The 15,789-nt window shown below is 49.1% G+C and overlaps 2 protein-coding genes across 11 annotated transcripts in view; one reads left to right on the forward strand and one right to left on the reverse strand.

The window, feature by feature from the left end:
• Window positions 1-2,483, reverse strand: part of Ttc13 (tetratricopeptide repeat domain 13) — a 48,788-nt gene extending 46,305 nt beyond the window's left edge. For 6 of the 8 annotated variants that reach the window (XM_021170263.2, XM_021170262.2, XM_029480664.1 and 3 more), the window contains exon 1: window positions 2,232-2,458. In XM_021170263.2, the coding sequence (XP_021025922.1) occupies window positions 2,232-2,457 (226 nt within the window). In that variant the 5' untranslated portion in view covers window position 2,458. Of the gene's footprint in view, window positions 1-2,231 lie in introns of all 8 variants that reach the window. The other 2 variants (XM_021170264.2, XM_021170260.2) reach the window with 1 other exon arrangement.
• A 156-nt stretch (window positions 2,484-2,639) lies between these two features.
• Arv1 (ARV1 homolog, fatty acid homeostasis modulator) lies at window positions 2,640-14,170 on the forward strand. Of its 3 annotated transcripts, none has more exons than XM_021170347.2 (6): window positions 2,640-2,837; window positions 5,518-5,637; window positions 8,292-8,445; window positions 10,812-11,036; window positions 11,776-11,920; window positions 13,798-14,167. In XM_021170347.2, exons 1-5 carry the CDS (start codon window positions 2,679-2,681, stop codon window positions 11,916-11,918), a joined length of 801 nt encoding a protein of 266 aa, XP_021026006.1. In that variant the 5' UTR covers window positions 2,640-2,678; the 3' UTR covers window positions 11,919-11,920; window positions 13,798-14,167. The 3 variants fall into 3 exon arrangements, 2 of the variants coding, with proteins under 2 accessions (XP_021026006.1, XP_029336880.1); XR_003837438.1 differs by having other exon boundaries at window positions 2,654-2,837; window positions 8,332-8,445; window positions 13,798-14,170; XM_029481020.1 differs by having other exon boundaries at window positions 2,666-2,837; window positions 13,775-14,168.
• The last annotated feature ends 1,619 nt before the right edge of the window (window positions 14,171-15,789 follow it).

The following is a 15,789-nucleotide window of genomic DNA, read 5'->3' on the forward strand; positions in this document are numbered from 1 at the left end:
AAGGCACAGAGCGTTTCATATTGTGTAATGGGACTGGGGAAGAGAATTGTGAAAAGACTCCACTCGGTATTTCCTCCCACACTTACAAATTAAAAATAGGGCCACAGGAATAAGAAAAAAAAAAAAAAACCAAATTTTTATTTTGAAAATAAGTTTCTCAGGTTTTGAGGCACATGCCTTTATTCTCAGCACTCAAGAGACTGAGGCAGGAGGACTGTCACCAACTCAAGGGCACCCTGAACTACATAGTGAGTTCCAGCTTAGGCTAACTTAAATTAGTGTAAGCCAGTCTCAAACAAAATAAAGCAAAAGAAACAAAGAAGAGAAAAGAAAAAAAAAGAAAAGAAAAAAGGAAAGCAAGAACAAATAATATAGCAGGGAGTTTCTTCTCCTTAAAGAGTAGGATTATGGGCTGGTGAGATGGCTCAGTGGGTAAGAGCACCCGACTGCTCTTCCGAATGGTCCAGAGTTCAAATCCCAGCAACCACATGGTGGCTCACAACCATCCGTAATGATATCTGATGCCCTCTTCTGGAGTGTCTGAAGACAGCTACAGTGTACTTACATATAATAAAANAAANNTTTAAAAAAAAAAAAAAAAAAAAAAGAATAGGATTATTCTCTCAGGTCTGAAGCAGGCCCAGGCGTTCAGACCCAAGTTTGGTTCCTAGCACTCACAATCACCTGTAACTCCAGCTTCAGGTGATCAGATGCCCTCTTTGGCCTCTACGGCCACCCGCACGCACCTACCGCCCTCCACAAAGACGAAACTATAAGTAAATCATATTTTAAGAAAAAAAAAAAAAAAAAACTTCTCATGGGAAAATAGGATCGAAAACATTATAAATTACTTTCAGTAAGAAACATAAAACTATACTAGAAGACAAAATATCACTATGGACCGGGAGGCATGTAAGCCTAGGTCAGAGACACATAGCATCCTTGCAGGTTGGCCAGGTTCACGCTGTTCCCTGGGACCAGCAGGGCCAGCCATTGCTGACAGACACCTCCAGCCTGATCCGCTTGCTCTCACTGGAACCATTTTCTCCTCCACCATAGGGGGTGCTGCAGCGTGAGACTGAGCCTGAGCAAGTTTGCTGCACACTGAGACCCAAGCGGACATCCACTCCTCAGCAACTGGCACCTGAGAACAACGCTGCAGCTCTTTGCCCCAAGTCTAGAGTCTGGCTTGATGTGGGCAGGCAAGAAAGTGACCATGGTATTCCAAAGGTGCCCTCGTGGTGAGGTCAGACCTGTCTGATTTGGGAGACCTGATAGGTTCTGGATATCTAGAGCAGACCACTGTGTTGGTGGTATGAGGGCTGTAAATACTGATGAGAATAGCCCCTCAGTTACGACACTCTTACTTGCCTGTCCTGAGTGTGTCCCCACAATCTAGGACAGGTGCCTGAGGTAAGCGTCACAGAGTCCAACTTCCATGTAATCGTCCAGGATTGGGACAAACAGAAGAGAGAGAGAGGCATTTCCTACTAAGAGCCCTTGGCGGTTAAGACAAAATCTGTCTGTAAAGTTGAGCATGGAAGCTCACACTTGTAAGCCCAACTTGGAGGGTTTGTAGAAAGCCATTCCAAGAAGTCAGATGGTGCTCAAAGGAAGTCAGATTGCACTAATCTTGAGACTGCATCTCAGCTAAGAAACTAGGTAGTGTCTGGGCAGGCATACAGTGCTGAACATTGGTGGGATGTCTTAAAAGGCATCATCAGCCAGCTGCTACTAGGTATGGAAGACCCAGACCTTCCCCACGGCAAGTCGGAGGGTCACCCACTGAGGGGAAGGGAGAGTGGAGAGGGTACCGATGGGTAAAAACGCCCACTGTACAACTCAAAACAGAAAGAGCATGTGCTTTTTGCCCAGAGTCTGACCAATGAATGAGCCTGAGCAGCTGGAATGCACGCAGGAATCAGGCCTGAAGCTCTCTCTCTACCGTTGGGGGTACATCTGAGGAGCACGGGTCAGTGCTCATGTCACCCCGCAAATCCAACCTGCTTGCACCTCTCAGGATTGGATTCCTGGGGTGGGGATCGAGCAAATCACCTACCGGAGCAAGCAGAAAGAAGTCTGACTTCCTGGCCCATGCACGCCAGCAGCCACCCTCCAGGCAGGTCCTTATCCCCGCCGCCCGCCTGAGCCCATCCCCGGTGTCCCCACTTCCCAGATGCTTCCACGCTGGGCAGGGGCGGCCCAGGGAGAAGGCGGCTCGGCCCACTCACCGCACTCCGGGTACTGGTCCGCCCAGTCCCCCGACTGCGGACAGCCGCCGCCCGCCGGGGCCTCCTGCTGCTGCCGGTGCTGAAGCTCCTGCTTCAGCAAGGACAGCGGAGAGTAGTGCTCGGTGGCCCGCGCGCAGGCCAGCGCCCCCAGCAGCAGGAGCAGCGGCCGCACCACCGCAGCACCCAAGCTGCCCCAGCAGCCGCAGCCGCAGCCGGCAGGTGCCATCTTCCCGCACGGCGCAGGCGCGGCCCTGCTCTGCCCGCCGCGGGCAGGTGGGCGCGGCGCGCGGCCGCAGTGCCCGCTGGGAGTTGTAGTCCTCGCCCTGTTAGCCTCAAGCATTCATTCAGCGCTTGGACTACAAGTCCCAGTAAGCCCTTGGGTGCCCCTCCCAAGGCCAGTCCAGGCGTCTTCCGCCAGCGGCCGGAAGCAGGAGCCCTAGAGTGGCCATGGGGACCGGCGGGCGTAGGGGGACGCGGTCCGGGAAAGGCATGGAAGGCGCATCGGCGACTTCTTCCTCTTGCCTGTATCGTTGTATCGAGTGCAACCGAGAGGCTCAGGAGCTGTACCGGGACTACAGCCACGGCGTGCTCAAGATAACCATCTGCGTGAGCGCGCCCGGGCGAGGGGGCGGGGCGCGGTTAGGAAGGCGGATCCGAACATACTGTGGTCCCGGGCGAGGTCTGGGAGGTTGAGCACGTGGGGGAGGAGTGGTCCTTGTGTTGGTGTGAAAGAGAAAGCAAGGATGTGCTTGAAGACTGCCTAGGCCATAGATGTTCTAAGACTTGTGGCACCCAGGAGTGCTGGCGCGTTTCTATGACTCCAGCACTCCACTCGCTTGCCAGGCAGGAGGAGGATCACGAGTTGGAGGCCAGCCTCGGTTGCCTAGAGAGAGAGAGACTGTCTCAAACGAATAAACGAGTGATGGAGAGAGATGTGATTCACGAAGGAAATAGGAATTGTAGCAGGAAGCGTGTCATTCTCATGTTGAGCCTGAGGAGATGGAAGCAGTGTTTGAGGTCCGGTACTGTAGAGAGTTCTTAGAAGAAAACTGTGTCTTATCGGGGTACTTGTCAACTTAATAGTAAATAATACAACAATTTAACCGAAATGGAAAACATTTACCACGGCCAGGGATGTTGCTGGCCATGTAGGGCAGCCTTAGATTCCGGCTCCAGCACCACGCCTGTAATCTCTGCAATTGGGAGATGGAGGCAGGAGGTCCAGAACAGAAAGAGAGGGAGGGAGAGAATGAATGTCTCTCTGTGTGTTTCCTCTTTATACTCTTAAGTGAAGGCAGGAGGAAGCAGTGGAGAGAGTTCTGGTGGGAAAGCACCCGTTGATCCATCAGGTCCACTGATGGAGGAAGTCAATGTGCTCCCTATGTGAGGATGGATGGACACAGGGTAGTAGAAGGAGGTTCTTTGGCTAGAGGTCACTGCCTCTCATTGTAACAGTCTTCAGATGGCAAGATGGCATGCTGTCTTAGCCTTCTAAACTGTCAGGTCCCTGGGGTTAGAGGATTGTGAGTGGCTCCGGGTGATTAGCTTCTTGGAGCCCATGAAGTTCTGGGGAAGGAGAGCTCTTGTCCTTCTGGCTAATAAGTGATCCGAAGGAATAGGAGGAGTTTTGTGTTTCCTGACGCTGGTCTTTCCCCTCCTGCTTCCAAATTTGTCTGCCTCCCTGTTCTGACATTTGGGATGCTGTCCAGAAGCGGGATTTAGCTAGCTTTTAAAAGACAGAGAGGGACTTGCCATTTTAACAGTTTCTCTTGGCACTAATGTTGCATCTCTGGGCTTGAGCCTCATGCATGGGGGAAAGAGATATAAACTCCACATCCGTGCAGAGAAAGGGGATCTGGGAAGACCCTCTGTCCTGGGCTCGATATCTGAAGAGTGCTTGCTCTTAACTCACAGGTAATTGAAAAAAACGTTAGCCTCTATGCCTCCATTTTGACAGAGAGATTGACTTTTTTTTTTTTTTTTTTTAAGTTTTTCGAGACAGAGTTTCTCTGTGTAGCCCTGGCTGTCCTGGAACTCACTCTGTAGACCAGGCTGGCCTTGAAGTCAGAAATCCACCTGCCTCTGCCTCCCAAGTGCTGGGATTAAAGGCGTGCGCCACCACTGCCCAGCTAGAGATTGGCATTTGAGAGGGTAGCACAACTACCAGTTCGCCTGGTAACTGGAGAGGCATGGTATTCCTCACAGTGGTGTCTTCCTGGGGACAGGAGTCTGCTTTGTTATGTTGTACAGGGTTACAATTCTCCGATGCACTTGGCTTTTTCTAGGTTTGCTGTAACTAAAAGGTGATCCTGGTCTGCCTGTGATTTCTGTTCCTGTTATCCTGTCAGCCTTTCAGAGTGTTCACTTGGAATGGAAGCCACTCTTTTTTTTTTTCAGTGAATGGTAGCATTGGTGCAACTTTGAAACTGATACTGTTTCCATGTCCACGGGTTGTCTAACAACCTGTGATTTGACTTAACCCAGTTCTAATTCTTCCCCTCACAGTAGAGGAGTTTGAGAGGAAGTCATTTGGAAGCTGGGGGAGTCTTGATTTGGGTGTCATAGACCCAGGCTGCACAACCCAAGGCTGTGCACACAGTGTAGCACTCTCTGCTGTGTCTGTGGTAGCAGAGAAAGAGCATTTTCTTTCCAAGTTCTTGATCTCATTGGAGAAAAGGCCAGGCTTAGGGTTGCTAACACTGCACCCTGATCTTTGCCCTCCTGGAGTTCTCAGAAGCTAGGACAGGAATTTTGTTGAACACTTATCTCCAGATCCACAGCCACAGTCTATACCACAGCCTGTCAGCCGAAGTGTGTTAGAGAGACTAACTTTTAAGAAGTTGTAAAAACTGAAAGTGGAATTGAAAGTAATGCCTTCTGAAACACTTTTGTGCCTGGAGTGGGTCTTTAAGTCAAATTTCTGTCTGACTTCTGTCTTGTGTGATTTGAGGCAGGGTCTCCTTATTCAGCCCCTGCTGGCTCAGCATTTTCCTACCTCTGTGTCTTACATGCTGGGGTTACAGTTACATGTTACCACATCTGGCTCTCTTTGTAGGTTCTTGAGTATAAATGTAAAATATTAGTATTTCTAGCTAGAAACTTATATTTAGTCATCATGAAACCACTTCTTGCATGGGTGAACGTTTTTGATCTGAGGATTTTAAATAACTGCCTAGACACCTTGTTGTTGGGAAAGTCCAAAGCAGTCTTTAATTTTTAAGTCCTTTAAAATTTCATAATGTGTTCATTTGTTTGCTCTAATGTTATTTTGTATTTTTTTCCCCAGAAATCCTGCCAGAAACCAGTAGACAAATACATCGAATACGACCCTGTTATTATCTTGATTAATGCCATTTTATGCAAAACTCAGGCCTACAGGCATATTCTTTTCAACACTAAAATAAATGTAAGTTATGGTATTTTAAATGTTTAAAACTATGTGTGAGTGTGTTGAAGGAGGAAGGTGTATTCCCTGTTGCAGGTGCTTATGACAGCTGGAGCTGGTCACAGGCAGCTGTGCAGCTCCTGTCTTCTGTAAAAAGCGATATGTCCTCATAACTGCCAAGCCTTCTTTCCAACCTCGGCTTTAAATTTCTTTAATGTTACCTGATGCTTTTACATTTAAAAGAAATAACCGTTTCAAACAGAATTAGGGAATATATAACAATTCTGAGAACTCTTTTTCCTCTCTCATGTCTGCAAGTTTTCTAGAAGAAATGGATACAAACGTAAAAGAATGTGCAGTGCTTAGTTTCAGGGTGCAGTCACAGAGAGAGGCCTGCAGCATAGTCTGGATGCCTCTAGCGGATCACCTCTTAAACTGGTGACTTTGAGCAGAAGAAAGCTAACCGTAGCTAGTTAGCTAGATGTATAGTGGCTTACCTCACTCTCTGACCTACTGCCGGAGAAGCAGCAGCTTTGGTGTGGCTCACAGTTTGAGTCCATTGCAATGGGAGAGCCATGCTCATGAGAGGGCGAGACTGCTTAAGGGAGAAGCGCCAGGGCTTCTCCTCCTTTCCCAACCAGAGACCCCCAAACCAAAGGAACAGCACTGCCCACATCCACCCTTCCCTCCTAGGCCAGTCCTGTTTGCAAACACCCCTAAGACAAATTGGATGTGTACATTATCAGTGCAATAGGTGGTTTTATTGTTTTGTTTTGTTTTTCCAACAGCTAGTATTTTGTTCAGATAAGCAGTCTCATTACAAGTGGTCCAAAAAACAGTCAAATAAGATCTCAAATAAAATCAGATGTTAAAGATTGATTTTAAGATGCCAGAGCCAACGAACAGTGCCGTGTTTGCCTATGAGCTCTCCGACATGAAATGACGTTCACACCCCTGGCCACCAAACCATTCAGCATAGCTTCCCTAACTAAGCTTTTTGAAGCTACCAGCTTTAATACTTTGAATTATTTTTTTCACCCTGAATAGGGAGCTGTAGGAAGTTGGGAGAACCAGCTCAACATGTGGCCAGTCAAGGATCCAAGTAAATAATGGCCTCAGTCACCAGTGTCGAGGCCCTCCATCACGTCTAAGGTGGAAGGCCTGACTCTCCAACACCAGTGTCGAGGCCCTCCATCATGTCTAAGGTGGAAGGCCTGACTCTCCAAGCCACTTGGGCAGAATGTCACCCTAGGTGCTAATTAATTTGACAATCAGAATCCAACACAGAATAGGAAACAATTGTACCCAGATCTAGGAGGCAAACCTTAAGAGAAGACTGTTCTCTGCCGTTAAGAGAATGCAGGAAATGAGTAATAAGTCAGAAAGGTACTAACATTTAAGGTTGGATTTTTCAAATTTGCACTTTTCATACTGAACCTTAAATGGCTTAATAGTTTGGGTTGAATTGACAGGTGAATGCAAGATATCACGTTAAATTTGAAACTTGGACAAGCAGTGAAATTTGTCTAACATTCAGTCTGTCCTAATTACTGCATGGGATATACTTAAAACAAATTATTTGTTGTGAATCTAAAACTTCAAAATTTAACTGGGTATATTCTTTTATTTGCTTAATTTGGCCTCCTTCATTTGTCAGAACTCGACAGTGCAGTGGTCTGCCCCTCGATTAAGGCCTTTTAAGTGACCAGCGTGTTGATTTTCAAGCTTGCTTACATACTGAAAATTTCCTGGGTGGGGTGAGGGAGGCCTCCCCAGATCTCAGTATCTCTGTGAGGGACATTGGAGAACACCCTTCCCAGATGTTTCCAGAGTGCAGCCAGAGGACCTGTGTGCCCACCAGCTGAGGAGCCTCAGAACTTGAGACGGGGTCAGGTCCGGTGGGGTTCACAAACATCCCAAACATACATCCCCACTGTTGGTACTGAGAGAGCTCAGTTTGCAGGAAAGGTGGTCCGGATGGGGAAACTGGTAAATAAAACATTTAAGATCTTAAGAGCTTCTGATTATTTTCACTGTTAATAGTTTGTTTGTTTGTTTGCTTGCTTTTCTTTCAGCCCAGAGGCTGCTGCTTTTTTTTAAATTTCTATTCAATAGTTTATGTGGTGTGCTAAAATCTTTAGATTAGCTAGGTGTGGTGGTACACACCTTTAATTCCAACACTTTAAGAGGGAGGCCAACCTGGTCTACAAAATGAGTTAGTTCGGAGACAGTCAGGGTTACACAGGGAAAACCAAACACACACAATGAAACAGTGTTCTGAAACAGTTCTGACTATTTCCACCTGTATAAGTCACATGAATGTGACTGTCTGGCTGTGTGTGTGTGGGGAGGGGGGGTTGAAAATATTCCTGGTGTGGGTAGATGTGTGTGTGCACGCTAGGGTCTATTCACTGCTAGTTGAGAACTTGTAACTTAGACGAAGAATGTAATTAGCCAGTTAATAGCATTGGAAATCCACATGGGTCATTCTCAGCACAACCACTGAGTGTCATGTGGTGCACAATTAAAGTACGTGGAAGGCTGAGGCAGGAGGCCTGTCTGGAGTTCCAGACCAGCCTCGTACCCTCCACCTGCTTAGCTGCGGTATGCCTCTTGGCATGCCCTCAGCTCACGGCTTCCTTACCTGACCCAGTGACACTGTCTTTGACTGTCAGATCCATGGGAAACTCTGCATGTTTTGTTTGCTTTGTGAAGCATACCTGCGGTGGTGGCAGCTGCAGGACTCGAGCCAGAGTCCAGCCCCCGATGACGTGATCCGGTACGCCAAGGAGTGGGACTTCTACAGGATGTTTGTGATCGCTTCTTTCGGTAAGCAGATGCTGAGCAGTCCCTGTTTAGCTAACCATCGGGTCGCTGTTCTGATCAAAGCTAAGACCTGGTGAGACAACTAGTAATACAGGAATAAACACCATACTTCAGCTCAGCCACTACCCTGCCGTGCGAGTTTGTCTGAATGGCCTGATAGGTTATTTCCCTGCCTGTGAAATGAGCCAATTCGAACCAGATTAGATTATATGAAAGGTAGGTTTATTGGGAAGTTGCTCTCCAGTGAGTTCACCAGCTCCAAAGGATTGAGGCCAGGGGAGTCGCCATGGATTGGGGGTCTGATGGTGGAGAGAGAAGGGAAGAGGAAGAGAGAAGGGGAGCTAGGGCACAGAAGGAAAGAAGAGAGCAACCCAAATGCCCAGATTACATAGGGAGCTGTAAAGTTCAAGGTTGCGGCAGGGTATGCCAGGTAGGAATTGAGGGATTGCTGGGAGGAGCTGGCCGGGTCTGCCTTGATAAGTCCCTTGTCCTGGGTATGAAACTTACCATCACCTTGCTTTGTCTCGTGTATGAGAGAGAGAGGTAGCAATGGCACGCTTGTCGGACTAGGACACTTTGTAAAGCTCTCACTGTCCATCAGTCCTCTCATTGGAAATGTTAGTGGTTGCCTAGTGTTCCCAGTGCAGTGGGCTGACTGTGGTGTCTGACAGTCAGTCTGCTGCTTGTGGAACTGCAGGGAGAGAGAGGCAGGCTGCTCCCCGGATTTACCTGCGTTTGGAGGCACCATTCATTGCAATTACAACCCACAGCTTTTCCTCTAGGGTCCGAACTGCATTGAATTAATTTATGTGCCAACTTTGTTTCTAATTTCCAACCTTTTCTGCTTCAGAAGCGTTTTTTGCCTTAAGCCAGGCTGTGGCACACACCTGCACTCTCAGCTACTCTGGAGGCTGAAGCAGGATTGTTGGAATCCAGCAAGCTATGAGGCCAGTCTTAGCAAAGCAGTGAGACTCCACCTCAAAAACAAATTGAAATCAGCCCTTCCATTAATTACACAACAGCACTGCTTCAGGAATTCTCCTAGTGGGATGCCTTCCACACTATATTGTGGATCACAGCCTCTTTTGTCCCCTGTCTGCCACCATCCCTCACCTCCCTGGCATCACCCTACTTCTCAGAACTCCAAAGTATCCATGTCTGACTTAGTCTTTTCTCCTGACCTCTGGGCTCTTTGTCTACCTGCTGTTTACCAGTCCCTCTGCACAGCCAGTGATCTGTCATCTCCAAGCCTGGTCTTGCACTGCCTCTGCACACAGCTCCCACTGCAGGCACTCAGACCAAAGGCCTGGGTGTCCTGCTAAAGCCTTCTTGGAGCCCTCAGTTCAGTTGTTCATTCACTGTGCAGTGGTGCTGTCTTACCTAAACACTCCTCAGTGTTCGTGGGATGGGCCCTGGAGATGCATCAATGACAAAAGCCCTGATGTTCTCTCCCTCTAAGAGCCTAGGATGGAGGGGGCGTGACTTGTTCACTGGGTCTTAGGGCTGGTTTAATAACCATGATACACATCAGTCCGGAATGCACAGGATTTGTTACCATATACATCTTACAGGTACTAATACTGAGAAAATACTTGAGGGGACTGGAGAAGTAGCTCAGGGGTCAGGGCCTGAGTTTGGTTCCCAGAACCCACGCCGCATATCTCGGCTACCTGTGACTCCGCCTCTAGGGATCAGATGCCCTCCTCTGGCCTCCACACACACTGGCTCTCATATATCCACACACAGATAACTAAAATTAAAATAAACATTAAAAAAAAAAATACTCAGCTAGCTGGCGTAAGCCTTTAATCACAGCACTTGGGAGGCAGAGGCAAGCAGATCTCTGAGTTCCAGAACAGCCTGGTCTACATAGTGAATTCCAGGACAGCCAGGGCTATACAGAGAAACCCTGTCTCAAAAAAACTTAAAAAACAAAACAGAACAAACAAACAAAACCCCTTAAGCGTATCACTGAACCCAAGAGCGAAAACATAGTTTCAGGCTTTAAAGCAGATTATTCTCAGGATTGGTGGCTCACATCTATAACCTCAGATATAATCCCAGAACTTTAAGGTACAGTAAAGTCAGAAATTTGAGAGCAACCTGGGCATTGTAGCAAGGCAACAGCCCCCACCCGTGCCCAAAAAGAAAAAAAAACCTCTAAAACCTATTGAAAAATATTTTTTAAAGCCATGCCAGTGGGGTTTGACCTGAAGCCTGTGGGTGTGCGTGTACTTGGGTGTGAGAAAGAATGGTATTTTGTTCATGAGTTTCTTAGGACATCAGCTGTGTTCTGTGCTGGAGCTGGGAGTCTTAGGTTTCCGGGTTTAGACTGGGTGAGACGTCTGTGTTTCTCCTTTGCTCCATAGAACAAGCTGCCTTTCTTACTGGCATATTTGCTTTCCTGTGGGTACAGCAACCCATGATGGCAAAAAGAGCACCCGACTTTGTTCTGCTGCTGAAAGCGCTGTTGCTGTCCAGCTACGGGAAGCTCCTGCTAATCCCGGCCGTCATCTGGGAACATGACTACACACCTCTGTGTCTCAGGCTCATTAAAGTGTTTGTCCTGACCTCAAATTTCCAGGCAATCAGAGGTGAGTGTGTGCTTTCTTCTTTGACGTGTCAGCCTCCAGCCTTGACATGATGGCCCCAGGGCATCAGACTCGGTGGCTGTGACCCCTCCACAGACCATGCGTGTTGGTCCTGCATATGTCAGTGGCGCCCTACATACAGTAGTACATAGTTCGGCCATATGGTGCTGTGAGTTTTCAGAGCTCATGCATCCGCAGCATCTCTCCTGTAGGAGAGGCAGCACCTTTTGTTGCCCGTGCTTTATGAATGGCTGTGAGGAACAAATGCTTGTCCAGCGTTACAGGACTGGACAGTTGTCTGGGCAGGAGAGAATGCCAGGTGCCTGCCTCCCAGAGTAAAACAGTGTCTGCCTGCCAGATGAGTCTTGGGTTTTTTGGCACTACGAAACACTATGGAAAGCACTGCTGTCAGTGAAGCTGCTGCCTGGCCTTTTTTCCTGTTGGGCTCTTCCTTAAGCCTTCAGGTTGGATGGCTGGATGGTGGTGGTGTTCTGAGACAGCCTCCCTGTATAGCCAAGCTGTGTGAAGCTTCCAAGAGCTGGGGTTATAGGCAGGTGCCACCACACCCAGTTTTATTTTCTCTATTTCATGGGCCTCTTTGCTTGAAAAGAGCTTGATGCTTTGGTTAGGACCGTGTAGACTCTGAAGAGCAGCAGGGTGGGTTTCCTCTGGTTAGTTCTCGCCACCACGTGAGCAGCTCACAGGCCTGCCACGTCACGAGAGTTGCTGCTTTGTTTTCTAGTGACCCTGAACACGAACCGGAGGCTCTCCCTGTTGGTCGTGCTAAGTGGCTTACTGCTGGAGAGCATTGTGGTCTTCTTCTTGCAGAGGATGGAGTGGGATGTGAGCAGTGACTGTGCGCTCTACAAGTCTCAGGACTTCTGAAGGTACAGGAGTCACGTCATCCGCCCAACAGCAGACAAGGGGATGATCCCACACATGACTAGTTTCGTGGTTGGGCGGACTGTCACAGCATGGCACCTTCCTGGGCAGCTGCCCCACCAAGGAAAGTCTCCTCAGCATCTGTTAACTGCCTATGTATCCTGGGGAGCGATAGGCCTTGCGACCTCTTCCCCCATACTGAATGTTAGCAGGCCTGTCTCCACAAGGCTAATCACAGCTGCTGAGAGTTGAGGGCAGTGGCCTCGTCATTCTGGGGGTCATCGTTCCGGGGGCATCCCGTCACGCTGTGTGACTGGGTGGGCGCTGTCCATGCCTCTCCCCTCTCAGCCCTCCTTCAGGCTGCCGTCTCCAGGAGGACGGGGTGCCAGGCTCCCTGTTTCTTCACTTGCCTCCATTGCTGCTCCCCACCGGTCCTCACTGTCTAACCCTCTGTGGCCCTTGCTTGGCTACGGGATCTGACTATGTCCATCCATCCGTGGCTGCTTCCTTCTGTTTGTTCTCTCATTCACCCTCACCTCTTGTCACTCAGTCTCTTCCCCTCCAGACTCCCTCTGCTTCTCAGCCACACAGACTCTGAAGGAAGCTGCGGGTGGTCCTGTCATTCCTCTGTAACCTGCTTCCTGCCTTCCACCTGCTGTGTCTACACAAGGTTCAGGATTCTTGACTGGGAGCTCTCTGTCGGTCGTGTCATCTCAGCAGGACTCAGTGGCCTCTGAGAACACTTCTGTCTGAGGAGGGTGCGTCTCCTCAGCCACACTGCCTCCCTGTGCCCAGAGCTCAGTGCTACAGCTTCCCGCTGTTTGTTCTGCATCTGTCATTCATGGTGTTCCTTCCTTCTCTGCTGTGTGGAGCTCCCTCCTGTGCCTCCCTATCTGACCTGTGGGCTCCTTCCTCCACCTGAGGAAGCAGGATCCTAGGATGAAGAAATGCAGGAGGACCCACAGCAGGAGAGGGAGCCATACTCAGGCTCATGTCTTCTTCAGTATATCACCTTGGGTGGGGAGCGCTCCACTCCTCACATGCCCTGTGGTGTAGCCCTGTTTGCTGCTGTGCTGTGAGCCAGCCCAGCTTCCTTACTCCTGGGCCTTTGGAGGTGTGGCTGCTGGACCTGGCCTCCCTCCTCCGTGTACATGTATTGCTCCTCATTCTGGACGTTCCGTCTGAGCTGTTGCATCCCTGACTTCCCCTTTGTGGACCCCCCTTTCCATGCCCTGGGTCCACAGTGCGAAACTTCACAGAGCTGCTGAAGGTCTGTCAAAATGTTCCTGTTGGTGCTGGAATTCTAGCCCCACCCCCTTCCTTCCTTCACATGAAGGGGTGGGTGGGCCTGTTCTTCCCAGATCCCTCTCCTGGCCAGTGCTGGGTCCTGTCCCCCGCCTGACACTTGGTGTATGCAAGAGTATTGCCCTCCATCCGATATCCCCACACTCCAGCTGCTACTGGTTCCCTCCTATAGAAAGCTGCCACGTTCACTCCTGAGAAGGGCATCTCTCCACACTCCACCCTGGTGCTTCTACTCAGTTGGCACCTCAGTAGCAGCTGCCTTCCAAATTCCTACCGCAGGCTACCCAGGGCTGTGTTCCCTCTGTGCGTCTGTGTGTCTGGCTGTCTGCTGTAATTCATAGGAAAATCAACTCACCAGTCTTTAGAACCCACTGCAGAGCCAGTGGCCTGCTGTGTGATCTTGTGCTTTGTTCTGTCTTCTTAAAATTACACTGAGGAGAGACCCTGCCTCCCGCTCCCCTGTGTCCTCCATGGCTCCCAGCCAGCCTTGGAAGCAGGGCTTCTGTGGTGATCAGAACAGGCCCTACAAAGTAGTCTTGCTCTGTTGTCTACAGCTTTATTCTTCACTCTCTGGCAGGACCAGCTACCTCAAAAGAGAAGGCACAAAAGAACTCAAGGTCTCTGCTTTCTGTGAGTGAAGCCAAGACTGGGGATTTCTGAACGTACCCAGACACCCCCAGAAGATCTGAACCACCTATACCAAGGCTGCGTGCTCTCGGGCAGGCACCGTAGTTCCTTTATAGGAATAATGAGCTCCATCCATCCTTTCTGCTCTTTAGTTCTAAATAGTACACTGGTGGCTTTAACCCTGTATTTTGTGTTTTTCTGACAGAAGCACTTTGAAGTTATCTTTCAGAATAAATCAAGCTTTTTATACATTTCCAGTTCAGTAACTAAGATTGTCTTTTGAATTACCTCAGCCAGAAATAACCAAGATAATCATTGTAGTTCTCTCTGTAATGGTATGATAAAAACCCTACAGCTAGGGTACTTTATAAAAGAAAGTGTTCCATTCAGCCCATGGTTTCAGAGGGTTAGAGCCCTTGGTGGCCTGTAGAGAGCTCACATCTTGACCCACGAGCAGGAGACACAGTGAGCCCTGGGAGCCACAGGAGAATTTGAACCTCAAAGCCCACCCCAGGGCCACACCTCACCCAGCAAGGTCACTCCTTGTAATCCTTCCCAAACAGTTCCACCAGCTGGGACACAGCAGTTCAAATAGATGGGCCTAATACATGGTGGCTCGCTCCTTTTAAGCACTCTGTGAGTTCGAGGCCAGCCTAGTCTACAAAGCAAGGACAGCCAGGGCTACACAGAGAAACCCTGTCTTGCAAAACTTATATACATGTATTTCTATGGGACCCACTCTCATTTAAGCCATGAAAATCATAAAATCTCTGAATGCCACAGCCTAGAGATGAATTGAATCCCAGTTGAGCTGCTAGAGATGGATACAGCAGTAACATCGGCCTAACCCCTGTGCCCGTTTTAGATACGGTTTCACTGTCTCATCCATACCAGGCTTCCGAGGAGCTGAGAGTGGTACTCAAAGAAACTACACAAGAAATCAGCCAGCTGTGATGGTGCACACTGTAAGCCTGGCTTCTCTAAGCAGAAGCGTCTGGGCAGCACGGTGAGGTGGTTGTGCTAGGGAAAAGTCGGCGATCCACAGAAACACACACAGGAGCCCATCTGAAGCAACTCACAGCAGGGTCTTTATTCTGTTTGAGCTGACTCGGGGCCCCCAACGCACCACCATCATGCAGGACGTTTTTGGTGGTGGGGAAGCCCCGAATGTCTATCAGGGCAAAACTTTTTAGTAAGCAGCAAGCAGGGAATACAATTGCAGGGGATGCAAGCATCTAATTGGAAATCCGCTGGAGCCTTTAACATAATTGGCTGATGCTGGGACTCACTTAACTTCTGCTCCCCTCTGCATTGGTGGTCATTAGGCAAGGGGTGGGCTTGTAACCTCAGATGCAGGTTTGTTGGGGAAATGACCTGAGACGCTGGTCTTGTTGGGGGTGTAACCTGGAAACTGCTGTTGGGGATTAGCCTAGAGACTGGAGCTAGGCTCAGGTTCTGTTGGGGGGAACTTGGGACTAATGCTATATTAACCTATTAGTCTGCCTGAGTTCAAACTTAGGTCAGAGTCTCTAAAGTGGAGTCTGAATTTAAAAGATTTGGCATCTCAAGGTCAAGGCCAGTCGGCTTGGCTTAGCAGAAACTAAAAGGCTGGACGGTATAATGAGACTCTCGGCTGCTTTATTGGGTGTTTTACTGACCTCCCTTCTTCAGTCTTACACCCTGCCCCCAACACTAGGTAAGTAAGAAAGGCTAGAGGGGAAAGGGGGTGTCAACATCATTAGATTACTTCCTGCTGATTAGGGACATCAGGTTCCTTGGGGCAAAACTGATCTTCGCAGTCAGGGTATCTCCAAGCTGCAAACAGCAACAGCAGGCTCTTATCTTCAGCTGACACAATCACACCCCTGCCAGAGCATGAGACAAATCACAGTCAGCCGCTGTGGACAATCCAAAGCAGCCTCTATATTCCACAGCTGGGATT

Source organism: Mus caroli, chromosome 8 (genome assembly GCF_900094665.2).
Source record: "Mus caroli chromosome 8, CAROLI_EIJ_v1.1, whole genome shotgun sequence".
Lineage (NCBI taxonomy): Eukaryota > Metazoa > Chordata > Mammalia > Rodentia > Muridae > Mus > Mus caroli.